Here is a 15,445-nt window from a genome sequence, read left to right as displayed (position 1 = left end):
TTCCTAAAATACAGGCTGACTTTGTCCCTCCTCTCCCTGATCCAGTTCCTTCCAATGGTTCCCTGCTGCCTACAGGAGCAAATATAAAGTCCCCTCTGGTTTTTACTCCCCCCCCTCAACCTGTCTGCTTCCTATTTCTCCAGTATTCTTACTTCTTACAACAGCGCGCCTTCCTTCCTGCCCAGCATCCTGTGAGAATGGCCTCCTAGTGCTGTCATTCCCCTCATCTCCTAACTTCCTTCCAAGCTTGGCTAAAATCTCTCCTTTTGTAGGACTCTTCAGGCTCCCTTAATGCTAGTGCCAGTAGATCAGTAAACATTCATTAAGCACCTACTATGTATCAGGCACTGTACTAAGTGAGAGTATAAGTACAAAAAGAAAATCGGTCCCTGCCCTTAAGGAGCTTACAGTCTAAGGGAGGAAAACCATACCCAAAAGGAACCTGCAGGGCTGGGGAGTGTGGGGAGGCAAGGTACCCAACTGGGGTACAGGTAGAGAGTCAGAAAAGTCCCAGAGTAGTGGTCCTGTAGCCAGGTGAGAAACATGGGAATGTCTGAGCTGAGCTCACCCTCCAGACAGAGGCACCTTTAAGGAGAGTGAGGAGGTGGAGCAGCCAGGCCAGAGCAGTGCAGCCCGGAGAGTGGCCTCCCTCTGTCCTTCTTCTCCCGTCTGTACATTGTCTGCCTGGCTCTGCATGTTGGTGCCCATTGGCATGTGAGCTCTTGAGAGCAGGCCCTGTCCTCAGCTTCTTAGCCCAGGGAGTAGAGTGGAAACCAGAGAAGCCTAGGTGGGATAGACAAAGGGCCATTGAGATTTACTCCACCCTTCCAGGTACCGAAGGGAACAGAGCAGACTGAGTACCTTCTACAGTGCCACTAGGCCATAGTGCACAGAGCACCGGGCCTGGGGGCAGGAGGACTTCTCTTCCTGAGTTCAGAGCTGGCCTCAGACACTAGCTGTGTGACCCTGGGCAAGTCACTTAACTCTCTGCTTGCCTCAGTTTCCTCATCTGTAAAATGAGCTGGAGAAGGAAATGGCCAACCCCTCCAGTATCTATGCTGAGAAAACCCCAGATGGGGTCATGAAGAGCTGGACACGACTGAACAATAACAGTGCCACCCAGCAGTGTTCATGGGTGTGTGTTTATGGATAGACACGTGTACTTCTGTATATGTATGTGTATTTTGTGTGTGTGTTGCAGGCATCATGTATAACGTTTTCTTGGTTCTGCTAATTTTGTTTTGATGTTCTAGATGTTCAGACATCTAGATCTGGAATGGCCCTTTGAGGGAGGTCATCTGTTCCAACAGCCTGCTTTTATGGATGGGGAAACTTCCATATAGGTCTTTGATCTCCCATGTTCATGCAAACTCCTTATGTTCCTTATTTGTTCCTCTTGCCTCATCTGAGATCATGATTGCAACTCCTGCTTTTTTTAGAGTTAGCAGGATATAAGACAAGAGGATGTTATAACATAACATGATAAGATGTTCCTATTCCAAGTGATTTATTGTGAGAAGAAACTCATTGAGGCAATTGAGGCAAGACGGTGGAGTGATTTTTCTGGGTGCGCTGTCCCCAAATACTAGAGGTGAAAAGCCCCCAGATTCAGCAAACACAGTGTCAAGAAGAGCATAACTGAAAGAACTCGGCACAAGGCAATTTTTGCAGAAAGATTAAGGGACCAGCCTCTCTTTTCTTTCACCCCAAGTGACCTGGCCCCTCCTGGCCACCGCTTCTTTACTGCTTCTCATGGCAAGGGCAGTTCTGGACTTTCAGGGCTGGTGTAGTTACTGGTATCCATTTTGAAATTAACCCTTGTATAGTGGTGGTGGGGGTGGGGCTTGTATCCCTGCTCCCAGGCTGTCTGGTGGTCTGATCACTCTGTGAGGCTTATTCCTTTTCACTTAGCTCTCCTTATCCCACATTTTTTTTTTCTGTAAGAATTACTTTGTGGTGAGTTTTGTTTTGTTTTGTTTTGTTTTGTTTTGTTTTGTTTTTGGTTACTCCTTTCTGCCATTGCTGAGTTTTTGTTTTCTGGGGGCTCTTACTTGTATTATTTAGTGTGATGAGGGGCGAACTTCCACTAGGATACCTATCACTGTCCCATCTTCCTAGAATTCCTTTAGAGTTTCTTTTTACAGTAAATCATTGAGTAGGAATAGATGTCTTTTCAAGTAGTCAGTTTCAAAGTCTTGATTTTCAAAATATTATGTTCAGACCAGGTTGTTCTCTAATAACAAAAACAACTGATTTTTAACTTGGAACAGCTCGAGAGTCATGGCGTCAGAATACATCCTGGGGCGATATAGTTGAGGAGGAACCTGCCAGACCGCCAGGACATGGGATTCACATGCATGAAAAACTTTCCTCGCCCTCACGCAAAAGGTTTGATCTTTTAAACCTGATTTAATATCCTTTCTATCAAAAGAAACTGGCCAGCTCAAACCATTAAAAACAGTTGTCACTTAACCTCTTAAGGCCCTTTGCCCTTGAAAAAATGCTGACACATTCAGAACTGCATGCCTAAAACAAATAAGATGCAGGCAAGAACAGGGTTTGTTTCCCAACAAGTTCAATGGCTGATTTGAGCATAGACTTTTTTCATTGACTCTTCTAAAGTGTTTGTCTGTTGTTTCTTCTTAATGTGTCAACAGGACAATTGCAGAATCCAAGAAGAAACATGAAGAAAAGCAAATGAAAGCCCAGCAGCTAAGGGAAAAACTGCGTGAAGAGAAAACATTGAAGCTTCAGAAACTGTTAGAACGGGTAAGCTTTCTTGTCAGGATGGAAGGGAGTTCCTTTCTTGGAGAATGTGGCGACTGGGCCTCAAGCTTGGGTTTGGTCTCTGGTCCCCCGTCACACCCTTTGTCACATCAGCTTCTCTTCTGGGTCTGCTGGAGGAGCAGTCAGATAGGCTTTCTTGCCTACCGTACCCTTGTCTTTACTAGCTCCAAGCCATCCTCCTGCAGCCGCCATGCTGACTGACCATATTATACCCCTGCTCCATGACCTCCAGGATCAAACATAAACTCTCTCTCAGTGTTTAGAGGTCTATGTAACCTGTCCACCTCCTCCTTTTCTCATCATGTGACAACACACACCCCTGCAGGGCCCTCTACAGTCCATCTGCTCTGGCCTGTGGCAGCTCCTGGAACACAGGATTTCATTTCCCGACTCCCTGCCTTTGCCTGCTTTTTCCTCCTGCCCTCTCACCGCCACACTCTTCTTTTCCCTGGCTCCTTCAAGACTTCTTCAGTGAGCCTTTCCTAGTCCTTCCTGTTTCAGATGACCTTCATCTATTCTGTATGACATACCCAATTATTTACAAATTGTCTCCACCACATTAGAATGTGAATTCCTTGAGGGTAAGGACTGTGGTTTTTTGCTTTTCTTTCTCTCCCTAGCACTTATTACAGTACCTGGCATTTAGGTGCTTGATAAACACTTGTTGACTAAATGAATATGTTCACAAAAACTAACATGAATTTTCTAGAAAGTGAAAGTAATTTTTATTTACTTGGATATATTAAAATAATTACTGATATTTATCTGGTGCTTTCTCTTTTGCAAAGATTTTTATAACCATGTCTTGATTGATCCTCATAGTAGTGCCGGGAGGTGGGTACTTGAGGTATTATTATTCCTATTTTAAAAGAGGAAACTGAAACTCAGAGAGATTAAGGGGCTTACTCGTGGTTGCTGAGCTATTAAGTATTAGAATTTGTACCCAGGATTGGTTGACTCTGCCTCTGTTATTATAGTGGGTCATTCTGCCTCTTCATTGAGGTAGGTTATGGGTTAAGAAGGTACATTCGCATACTGTGTCCAGAGGTGGGTGCACAGCATGGTAGATGGGTTAAGATTTTATGATAATGGAGGGTTGATGCTAGGTATCTAGGAGTCTTTAGCATGTAAGAGGAAAGCAGAGCTAGCATCACAGAGTAGGGAAGAAGTAGTATGGCCTATCCAGAGAGATCTAGAAAATGCACCAAGCCAGAATGAGTCCTATTTCCAGCCCAGGCCAGCACAGGGAGACACACAGAGAGGTCTGTGGGCATTGGGGACATAATCTGACCAGGAGTCTGCTGCCTGGAGCATTCCATTGCACAGGAAATAGAAGAAGACTGAGATCTGAGGGGTATACAGGGGGACATCGGCCTTATGCAGAACGCAGGGACAGGGGCCAGCCGGCAGTTCACTCGTCTGCTACCCAGTTCCTGGTCAATATAAGGGTTAGTGCCCGAGGCTGAAGAATCGTTGTGAGTTCTAGGCTGTGTAACGAATGAGGAACAAAAGCATAAACAAGTGGTAGCTGTATGGTTTTGACCCCAGGATCTTTGTAGGTGTTAGTTCTAATCTCCCGTACATTCTGAAGCCTACAGGGTCATAACTAAGGTACAGATCGCAGAACAAAAGGTAGCTTTAAGTTTTGTCACTCAGAAGCAGCAGGTTGATTTCTAGCTGCCTGATAGTAACTGAGTCCAACAACAGTCTCCTGGGACTCCAGTTATTGTCAGAACCACAGCAATGTTGCACACATCCAAACCCAGGTTAGGAACTTGTGGAGCTCAGACTGAGAGGGCAGTGATTAGACTTTTACCTTCGTCACTCCACTGTGGGAGCACTGAAAGCTTGTTGGTGCCTAGGCTGAGCTCTCCCTGAGACCATGGAATAATACAGTACTCCTTACCCACGAAAAGCAGCCTAAGGACCGAAGAGGACAGTAGCTCAGCTCAGACATTCCCCTGTCCTTAATGTAAAGTCCAAAGTCATGAGGTAGGCTAGAATAATGAACAAACAAACAAAAAGAATCCTGAAAGAGCTGTTATGGTGACATGGATGCTTGAGACACAAATACAGATGAAGAGAAAGACTCCAAAATATTTATGTGCAAAGTGTTAAAGTAAAACACAATTTGGGTTCCTAGGGGAGATGAAGTAAGAGTATAAGAAAAAAAGCTAAAAATGATCTTCAAAATGAAATAAGATTACTAGAGGAAAAAAAGTACATAGGACCACACAGGATTTAGCAGCCACTCTTAGAGTAGAGAGCTAGGAATATGAAATTCAAAAAGACAAGACATAGGGAATTAAAACCAAGAATAACTTATCTGGCAAAACTGAGTATAATTCTACAGGAGGAAAAAAAAATGGATCTTTAAGGAAATTTAGAGTGAGTGTGCATTTTAGGATTAGGGTTAGAGTCAGTTCCTGATGAGGGTCAGAGCCCAGTAGAAACTTTGAAACAGAAACCTAGGGGTCCAAAGAAGCATAAAAAGGAAAACATGAGGGAGCAATCATAAGAGACTAGATCAGGATAAACTGTTGGCATTCTGGTATAAGGAGATGATGCCTGTATCCCATCAGAACTCTGTTATCATCAGGGATCATAGAGGGATTCTAATTAGACAGAGAGCCTGGCAATGGTTCACTTTATAGTTTGATGATGGTAAAAGAAGAATAGAAAAGAGGAATACACTTGGGGCAGGGCATCTGGAACCATAAGAATTGGAAAATTATCCCCTATCCTCGGGGCATGCAAATAGAGTTCTGTATACTCTAGCAAAAAGGGATGGGGAGGAGTGGGCAACACTGAAACCTCATTGTCATCAGAACTGGTCAGAGGAGTGATGTCCAGGGTGATGAGGCACCTCGGTGTGTTTCAGGATGGTGTGAAATACACAAGTATAATCACAGCTGCGTGTGAATGGGATCAGCTCAGACATAAAACAGAAGAGAAGAGCAGGATGGATTAGAAAACACTCTTGAAAAAGAAAGTGGCACACAGAATTAAAATAAAGGGCTGCAGCAAAATCTGTGCTTCAGCTGAGTAAAAGAGTCAGAGGCGGCACTCATAATCTCAGAAAAAGGAACAGCAGAAATAGACTTTGATTACAAGAGATAGATAAACTGGTGCTGCAAGGCACCATGGACAGTGAATTAATATCAATACTAAACATACATGGTCTGAGTGGCATAGCATCTAAATGCTTAAAGGAAAATTTAAAGGCATTACAGAGAGAAATAGTAAAACTGTAACAGGGAACAACCTCCATTTACCTCTCTCAGACCTAGATAAATCTAACTAAAAAACCTTTTTTAAACACCTGAATAGAATTTTAGAAAAAGTAGATGTAATAGAACTCTGCAGATCATTCAGTAGTGATAGAAAGGAATATACCTATTTCAGCTGTGGCACCTTTGAAAAAAATGACCATATTTTAGGATATAAAAATGCAGAGAGCAGAAAGACTAAATACATCTTTTACTGACGATAATTCAATAAAGATTATTCAATAAATGGCCTTTGAAGCCAAATTTTGAAATTAGAGATGAAATAACAGTTCTAAAGAATGAGTGGGTCAAAGAACAACTCATAGAAACAATCAATGACTTTATCAAAGATAATGACAACAGTGAGACAATATATGAAGATTCAGGGATATAGCCAAAACAGAAATTTCTTCCAAAACAGAAATCTTGAAAATTAAAGATGATAGTAAAAATAAAAAATTGAAAACAAAGGACTAAATTAATTAATAAATAAAACTAGGAGCTGTGTTTTGTTTATTTGTAAAGATAAGCTGTTAGCTAAGTGGATTAAAAAAAGGAAAGAAGAGGGTAATTAGGTGGCACAGTGGATAGAGCTCTGGCCTTAGAGTCAGGAGGACCGGAGTTCAAATCTAGCCTCAGACACTTGACACTTACTAGCTGTGTGACCCTGGGCAAGTCACTTAACCCTGATTGCCTCACTAAAAAGCAAAAAAAAAAAAAAAAAAAACAGAAAAAAAAGAAATTAAGCCATAATTGTACTTTCCTTTGCCAGAAAACAAACAAAAGGACCAGATGGATTTACATATGAATTCTATCAATCAAACATTTAAAGAGAAATTAATTCCAAACTACTCAGGCAGTTTCAAAAAAAAAAAGGCAAAAGAAATCCTATCAGATTTCTTCTATGATTCAAATATGGTCTTGCTACTTAAGCTAGGGAGAGTCAAAACAGAGAAAAAAAATTATAGACCAACATTCATAATAAATATTTATGCAAAAAATTACATAAGCAAGGAGACTATAGTGATATATCACAAAGATTATACACTGTTACCAGGTTGAATTTATACCAGGAATGCAAGGCTGGTCCACTATTAGGAAAACCAGCCACTGGAGCAAGAATTCTATTAAACAAAAACTATCAGGAAACTCTAAAGTAGCCTGGCAGAGACTAGGTGTAGATCAACATCTGTCACCGTCTACCAAGATAAACTCCAAGTGGATACATGCCTTAACCATAAAGGATGATATCGTAAACAGATTAGAAGAGCAAGGAAGAAATGACCCATGAGGTTTATTGATAGTGCAACAATTTATGACTGAACAAGAAAGAAAGGAGATTGCAAAAGATAAAGTGAGTGATGATTAAAGTTTTGTGGCTTTATAACTGCTAGAGCTAGGAGCACAGTGGACCAAAAGTTTTTGCATAAACAAAATCTGTGCAGCTTAAAATAGACGAGGCAAAGGGGAAACAAAGCACTTTGTGGCAAGTTTTTCTGACTGTTTTATTTCTGATGTACATAGAAGGAACAGATTTGGATTTGTAAGAATGATAACCACACCCAATGATAACCATTGATGGTCCAGTGTCAACTGTGAGAGACTTCTTTTTTTTGGGGGGTGGGGGGAGGCAGGGAGAAGCGAGGCAATTGGGATTAAATCTCTTGCCCAGGGTCACACAGCTAGTAAGTGTCAAGTCTGAGGCTGGATTTGAACTCAGGTCCTCATGACTCCAGGGCCACTGCTCTGTCCATTGTGTCACCTAGCTGCCCGAAGCTGCTTTTCCTTAGAAGTTCACTCTTTAACCTTTTTGTATTGGTAAAAGATATATTTTTAGTATATTTAAAAATGCTGTATATTATTAGAGATAAGCCTACATGGACTATCCCCTTACATTTGGTATATTTTTATGTATTACAGATGAAATCTCTTTACAGATAGGACAGAAACAGAGGCAGAGGAGGGAAAAAGACAGAGACAGAGAGGTGGGGAGAGAGGGAGAGACACAGAGAGAGAGAGTATGTGTCAGTCCATTGATACTCACGATTAATCATTTTAAAGTTGTCCTTTCTCTGAATGTTCCTAGGTCTTGTGGAAGATAATTTGATCGATGCCATATCAGCATGCAATACTGAACTGGTCCCAGTGGGGTGCTAATGTATAAAACTGACTTCAAAATAAAATACTAAACACGAAAAGGAAAATAATGTGAAGACTTTTGATTGTCAGCAGTTCATGGCCTTTATCATTATTTTTTGTTTTAATCATTTGTCACAAAGAGATGAGACTCAAATGGCTCATGATAAGAAGATATACATTTTTGCTTTAACCCGTTTTTGGCTACATGCCACGCTGATGTTGACATTTCTTTTCTTCTTGCATGTTGAAACTGAAATAGAAATTGTTCATGATTTTTCATTCTGTTTCAGAATGTCCTTGCAAACCAAGACATGGAATTGTAGAGCAGTGAAGATGGCAGGAATGTTAGGGGCTATATGGCCCAACCCCTTGTGTCATATATTTTCCCCCAATACCACCATCTTATATTTGCATAGGGCTTTATGGTTTTCAGAGTGTTTTTACCTGTATTGTATTCCTTATGAATCTGTGAGTGGTAGTTAAGAAGATAGGTATTATTCCTATTTTACAATTGAGAAAATGGAGGTTTGGAGAAGTAAAGGCATTTTAAAGTTTTGTGGCTTTATAACTGCTAGAGCTAGGAGCACAGTGGAACAGAAAGAGGGTAGAATGGAGAGTGAGAATAGTAGTCCTCTTCAGAATAAGAGTCTTCTTCAGACTATGAATCACATTCTGACTCTATATTCTGTGCTATTTCTGTCCCACTCTATTCCTGCATCTTTTACAGAGAGACACGTGACAGGCAAAGGCTATTTGATGTAGAGGTAGGTCTACAGATATAGTTAAAAGACCTGGATTCAAACGTAGAGTCTTCAACTGAAAAGCTGGGTGATCCTGAGCAAATTACTATACCTGTCTGGGCCTCGTTTTCCTTGTCAATAAATTGAGGGGATGGAACTAGCTGAAGAACCCTGTGGGGCCACGTTGATCTCCTTCATCTTTTGTTGTTTCTGATTCCTAGTCACTGATACACGGAGTGCATGTTCCTTTTACTCTAACATATCCCTTTAAACACACAAAAGTAACTGTTGTGTCTTCCTGCACTCTTCTCTGAGCTAGTCTAAATACCCCCAGTGTCTTAAATCATTGTCTCTACAACACAACTTCCAGAGATTTCATCATTTTCAAGATGTCAAAGTCATGAAGTTTCTTGCTTGGGAAACATGAAATGAGGGTATTGGAAATATGTGGCAGTTTTGGGAGGGATGAGAAGAGAAACATGTCGGACCATAGATACTCTCCAGTGGGTTCTGTTTTTTCCTTCATTATGAAACAGGAATCAACAGAAGAAAGATGCTCTACATGTTTACAGAAAACACAGTTTTTCATTAACTTGTGTGAAATAAGGAAGGCTGAGGGCCATGCTTAAATGAGTAATGTTAACCCTTTGTGCACAGGAGAAAGATGTCCGAAAGTGGAAGGAAGAACTACTAGATCAGCGACGGAGAATGATGGAGGAGAAATTACTTCATGCTGAATTTAAGCGGGAAGTGCAGTTACAAGCCATCGTGAAAAAGGCCCAAGAGGAAGAAGCCAAGGTACCTTTCAGGGCAGTGAACTTGTTCATTTTCTCTTTTTCTTTTCCTTTAAAGATACTATTGTCCTTTTTATTAAAATTGGTCATTTTAAAAAGGTCATAAATAGGATCATCTTACTCCAAATGTGTGTACAGTTATGCAGATTGTATTCTTTTTAGTCATTCTTTTTGTCTCAGGATGTCAGAGGCACTGTGAATACCCCTACACTGAAACCTTAAATGACTACCATCTTTGTGAGTCACTGGGGCCAACCCTTTGGTGAGAAATCTCTGTCTTGAGCTAGTCTCGTCTTCATATCACAGACATAAGCCCCTACTCTGCTAGAACTTCAGCTTTGCTGGGCCTTTGGAATTCCAGGGTCATTCTGTGCTGCTCTAAAGAGTCAGAATAAGACTTTAGTAGAAGCTTAATTTTTTTCTCCCTCCCCTTTCACTTGCTCAGATAGCCCAGGGAAAGCAGGAACTGCCTTGTCAGAATATTCATTTGTTAAATGGCAGAAATATGTGAATATTGGAATTCTGTTTCACTTAATGGCTTTTTTTACTTGGTTTAAATGGATTCAAATTTGTTTAATTTTCTAACACATTTACCATCATTATTATTTTTTATGCTGATGTGGCATCTCTCATCATATTAAGAAAGTCATGGTTTACATAATTCCCATCTAGACAGATGTTAAAACTCCTGAAGTAAATTTACATAGCCCACATGAGTGAGATTGGCTGACCTTTTTGGCTCTTTTATTCTCAATAATCCAATTTAATTGAGCCAGAAGGCTTTAATAAAATACGTCTGCCGGAAAAGGTATGCGGGAGATCCTGCTGACAATTACTGCCTAGTTGGTTCTATAACTTCCAGTTGTGGGTCAGTCATTGATCTCTGAAAATCATTCTCTGAATGAGTTTCTGTCAATAAGCTAAACATACACACACAAAAAAAATCCACCATTTTTCCTCTTCTCTCATTAGTTCCATAGATTTAGGACAGATTTCTTTCTGACAGAGTTACACATCTATTGTACCCAGCTTATATAAAATGATATTACCACTTTCTCACTCAGAATTGGCCTAACATTTAGCTAATTAAAGAATATGGCTCTTCTTGCTGTTGCACTGTCTTAATTTGGTGTTGGGCATTTTCTTCTTGCTTAAAAATCATTATAATTATTTTATTTTAGAATAATGTTTCATAATTCTGAGGAGGGTCTACTTCCCAGTTGTCTCATAAGCCTTATGATACAGATAATGTATTTAAATTAGTTTTTAATTAGTTAGAAGGTTCCTTACTAAATAGTATAATCCATTTGGTTTTCCATTTTTCCAGTATTGCTGCTCAGGTATCAAGCTTGGTCTTTTTTTTTTCTGTTTGAGTATGGCCAAATATGTTAATTAAATTGGTATTTTGTACTAATAATTTTTTAAAATTTTCATATTTTATTCCTCACATAAGTTGTTGAAGTAAATTATTGGTGATTTCTGACTCCGTAGTATATTTTTGGATGGTGATAATGCCAAGAATTCCTAGAATTCATATAAAATACTTTTCTCACTAATAGCTCCATAAAGGTGGTATATCCAAGTATTATTGCCATTTCACAATTGGAGAGATTGAGGCCAAGATTGGAGTGATGTCAGTGGCTCATAAGTGGTGGAGTCTGGCCTGGTCCCATCCATGTCCATTACTCTTTCTATTATAGATACTACATAACTTGGTCTTTAATTTCATAGTTGACAGTGACTATCCTTGGAAACAAAATTGTTCCAAACCTAATTATATCTTGGATTCATTCTCTTCTGCCACAAAAGGTCACTTTAGTTTTCCTTTTTTTTCTCTATTTTTCTATAAATTCATTCATTCAAGATTGGAGAATATCCCTAAAAAAAGCAGTTTATGGGGGGAGATGTTTTATTAGAGTCTATTAAAGGTCTATATGGTTTTTAAAAGTTAGTATATTAAAGTTATTAGCATTTCATATACAAATATTTACTTACAACATTCAGATAATTTGTATCACTACAAACCGATAATTTACAGATTAAATATCTGTGGGAATTGTATTTACACTTTGCTAGTTGGTTGTTTAGAACTGAGTCGCTTTTCTCCTAGAAACAGTATTATAGATTATAGTTTGATTCTCAGGCCAACCCACAAGTGTACATTCATAATATACTTGAAATATATTATTCATTCTCCACTGAAAGTCTCCTCTGATGACTTGTGGCATAGAAGTGAATGAACTTGTGTTCTTCAGAGCTGTGGCAATAGAACACAAATGTGGACAGGTTCTGAATCTAGAAAGGCTGGAAGAGGGGCCTGTGATGGCTTCTGTCTCTTATTACCCATGGGCCAGTGTAGCTCATCACCATGAAGACTGAGTAACAGATGAATTTTTATTCGGCCATAGAAACCCATGAAAACTTAGAGAGAAAGAGGCTATGGTCTGTATTGGTGGAAGGCAGTAACCACATCAGTGGAATCATGAATCTTTGTAGTATTGAAATAAGTCATCAGACTCATGAAAAAAGATCTTTTGAAATAGAAGAAATATTGTACTGATAATTTGGTGGATTTATGATCTCATCAGTGTGGAGGCTCTTTCCAGCGGTTCAGATTATGCATCTCCTCCACTCCCCCTCGTTTTCTGTGATTCTTTGTCATGTGTTTGTGTAAATCCTCTATAAAGTGTTCCCCCAGTAGCTGGATAGCCTGCCCACTGGTTCCCCTTGGTCCCTGCTATATTACCAGCTCACCTCCTTTCTGGTCACACGTTTCTTTCTTGATGTTTTCTATGACATTTACCCTTCTGAGTTCATTGTTGGCAGTCATTTGTAACTTGATTGTGCCCGCTCTGTACTTCTCCACTGCCATTTTGGTGACTGACAGCTTGAATTCTTCAGAGGAGTGACATTCCATACTTCATAGATATTTATGAAATGAAAAAATGTTTGAAAGATAGTCCTTTGTTTCAAGTAGAACCTTAAGGTCATTGAAACACTGTTTAGTTTCTGGAAGTCAGCGTAGCCTACTCTCCCCCTATTTAATTCTGGGTCTAGTTCATTGTCTGTCTACAGTATCTAGAACTAGGCTTAGGTGACCACGGTTTTACCCCAAGTGGGAAATGTTCTTTAGCGTGGAAAATTCAGAAGGTTTTGACGATACCTATTCTTCTTCAGGGAGGGAGGAGTAGGGGCAGGGTCCTGTGGTGGGGCAGAATATGGTGACAGGATGGGGAGAACAGGGGTAAGAACAGTTCAACCCTGTGTCTTCCTCTGTCAGATAAAGTGATCTGATTAGATGACCCCTAATGTCCTTTCCAACTTCAGTCTTCTAGCATGACACTTAAAAGATTTTAGGACAGTTGACTTTTTAAGCTCTCTGTCAGCCTCTTCCTCAAAAGCATCTCTTGGCTATCTATTGCCTGGCTGCCAGTAATCAGGCTGCTTAGATGCCACGAGAGAAACAGTTGACCCATCACTTTGATCTCAGGAACAATCAGCTGAAACAGAATCTACCAGACGGATTGTTTCCTGGGGGGTTGGGGGGGAGAGATGGGGGGGGGAGGCAGCTACCCAGCAGAAGACTTGTGATCTCGTAGAGCGTCTTCCCACTGGGACTGGTGTCCTGTGGTTCTCACCTCCCTGAATGGGACGGTGCCTGCCGTGACCCTGACATCACTTGTTTTGGGTCAGGTTTGTGGCGCTTGCCCCAGGTGCAGGAATTTCTACTGCTTCCCCTGGTTTTTCCGAGATATATGTTCTGATAGACCAGCTCTGTGAGTCATCCATCCAACGGCAACTATAGTCTGGATAGAATACATTCTTTGTTTTTTTTCTTGTGCAAGTAGTTGAGCGGAATTCTTTTTTTCTTTTCTTTTCTTTCTTTCTTTTTTTTTTTTGTGATTATAGGTCTCCCTTAGGAGACTTTCCAGCGTCCCAGAGTTTGATGCAGGAAAAAAAATGTCCTTCCTAAAGAAGACTATGTAGAAGGCCTCACTCACTATCTCTGGGATGGACTCTGTGATGTAAACTGTGCCTGTTTTTATGGTCATCTTTTTACAAATGTTAATTGTGAGATCTTCAATACAGGATGGCTACATTTCTGTTGTCTGCATCACCGAGGACCTGTGACCTGATCGTCTGTTCTTTTGTCCTTGTTCTGGTTCCAACTCATAAGTTTGTCTTGAGCCAAACTTGGTGTTAGGAAATTCAGGTTAATTTCTTATTAAATTCTTGACTATCAGTCTATATACACAAAGTCTATTTCAAGGCTTCCTGGCAAACTTCCCTAGAGCTGTGAGGAGATAGGTAGGGGGCTCCCCTCAGCAACCCTTTGCCTTTGTTATATCCTACCTAGATTTTCATGAAAGTGCTCTCTTCCAGTTCTTCTCCTACCTGTTTGACCTTTGCTGGATCTTCATCCAGTTCCCACTGGCTAATCATGGGGAATCCCACAGGACTCTATCCTGGGCCTTCTTCTCTTCTCCCTCTTATTATTTCACTTGTTGATCTCTTCAGCTCCTGTGGATTCAGTGATCATCCCCATGCTGATGATTCTCAGGTCTACTTACCTCTCTGTTGACCTTCAGTCTTAAATTTCCAGCTGCCTGTCGAACGTTTCTCTGGGTAACTGGATGTCTTGTAGACATCCGAACCTCAGCATGTCCAAACTTGAGCTCATTTTCCTTCCCCACAAACCCTTCCCACCTCTACACTTCCCTCTTACTGTTGAAGTTACCATCATCTGCCCAGTCACCCTGGCTTGTTTCCCAGGTGTTTCCCTAATTTCCTCACTGCTCACCTTCTCCCCCACTCCCCAATCCCAGCTGTCACCACGGCCTTTGATAACCTTTGTAACATGTCTCCAGTAGGCTCACTTCTCTTTGACACGGCCCCCACCCTGATAACGACCTTCATCACCTTCTGCCTGCTGGCCTGCTGATTGGGCTCCCTTCCTCTCCAGTCCATCCTCCACTTAGCTGTCATGGTGATCTTCCTGAAGGGCAGCTGTTGATGTGTCACCCCCATTCAGTCAGCCAGTGCTCTCTGTCACTTCTGGGGTGATACATAAAATTTTTTGTTTCTCGTTCATAACCTGGCCCCTTCCTATCTTTCCAGTCTTCTTATATCTGCATCTCCCCTCTCCCCACTATTAGCTACTAGTGATTAGCACCCAGTTTCATTTATTCTATGATACAGTGGCTTTGGCCTTAAATAAGATATTTCATATCTCAACTCGAGGCATTTTCTCTGGCCATCTCCCATCTGGAATGCTCTCCCTCCTCCTCTCTGTCTCCTGGCTTCCCTGGCTTCCTTCAAGTTCTATCTAAAATCCCACTTTCTAGAGGAAGCCTTTCCCAGGTCTCCTAGTTCTAGTGCCTTCCTTCTGTTGGTGATTTCCAATTTATCCCGTCTATAGTTTGTATGTAATTGTTCATGTTGTATGCTTCCTATTAGAATTACCTAAAGAAGATTGGCTATTCAGCCTTTTTGTTTGCCTAGCACTTAGCATAGCTTCTAATAAATAATAGGTACTTAACAAATATTTTTTTACTTTAATTGATCTTAATTGTAGAAAAAAGGAGTAAAATTCCAGACCTACACAGTCGAGCGGCAGTCCTTTGTAGGCCTGGTCTTCTCCATAAGCGTAAATGTGTGTTTAAAAGGATCAATCTGTGTTTCCTAGGTTGGCAATCACATAGGTTCCTACCTGCTC

At 40.8% G+C, this 15,445-nt stretch overlaps 1 protein-coding gene across 4 annotated transcripts in view; it reads left to right on the top strand.

The window, feature by feature from the left end:
* Positions 1 to 15,445, top strand: part of SCAPER (S-phase cyclin A associated protein in the ER) — a 400,073-nt gene that overhangs the window by 103,473 nt on the left and 281,155 nt on the right. For all 4 annotated transcript variants that reach the window (XM_027840666.1, XM_027840664.1, XM_027840665.1 and 1 more), the window contains exons 13-15: positions 2,271 to 2,388; positions 2,658 to 2,769; positions 9,593 to 9,733. In XM_027840666.1, coding sequence (XP_027696467.1) covers positions 2,271 to 2,388; positions 2,658 to 2,769; positions 9,593 to 9,733 — 371 coding nt within the window. The remainder of the gene's footprint in view (positions 1 to 2,270; positions 2,389 to 2,657; positions 2,770 to 9,592; positions 9,734 to 15,445) is intronic.

Source organism: Vombatus ursinus, unplaced genomic scaffold (genome assembly GCF_900497805.2).
Source record: "Vombatus ursinus unplaced genomic scaffold, bare-nosed wombat genome assembly UNPS02014847.1, whole genome shotgun sequence".
Taxonomy (NCBI): domain Eukaryota; kingdom Metazoa; phylum Chordata; class Mammalia; order Diprotodontia; family Vombatidae; genus Vombatus; species Vombatus ursinus.
Note: the sequence above shows the minus strand (reverse complement) of the source record. Positions and strands in the feature narration are given on the sequence as shown.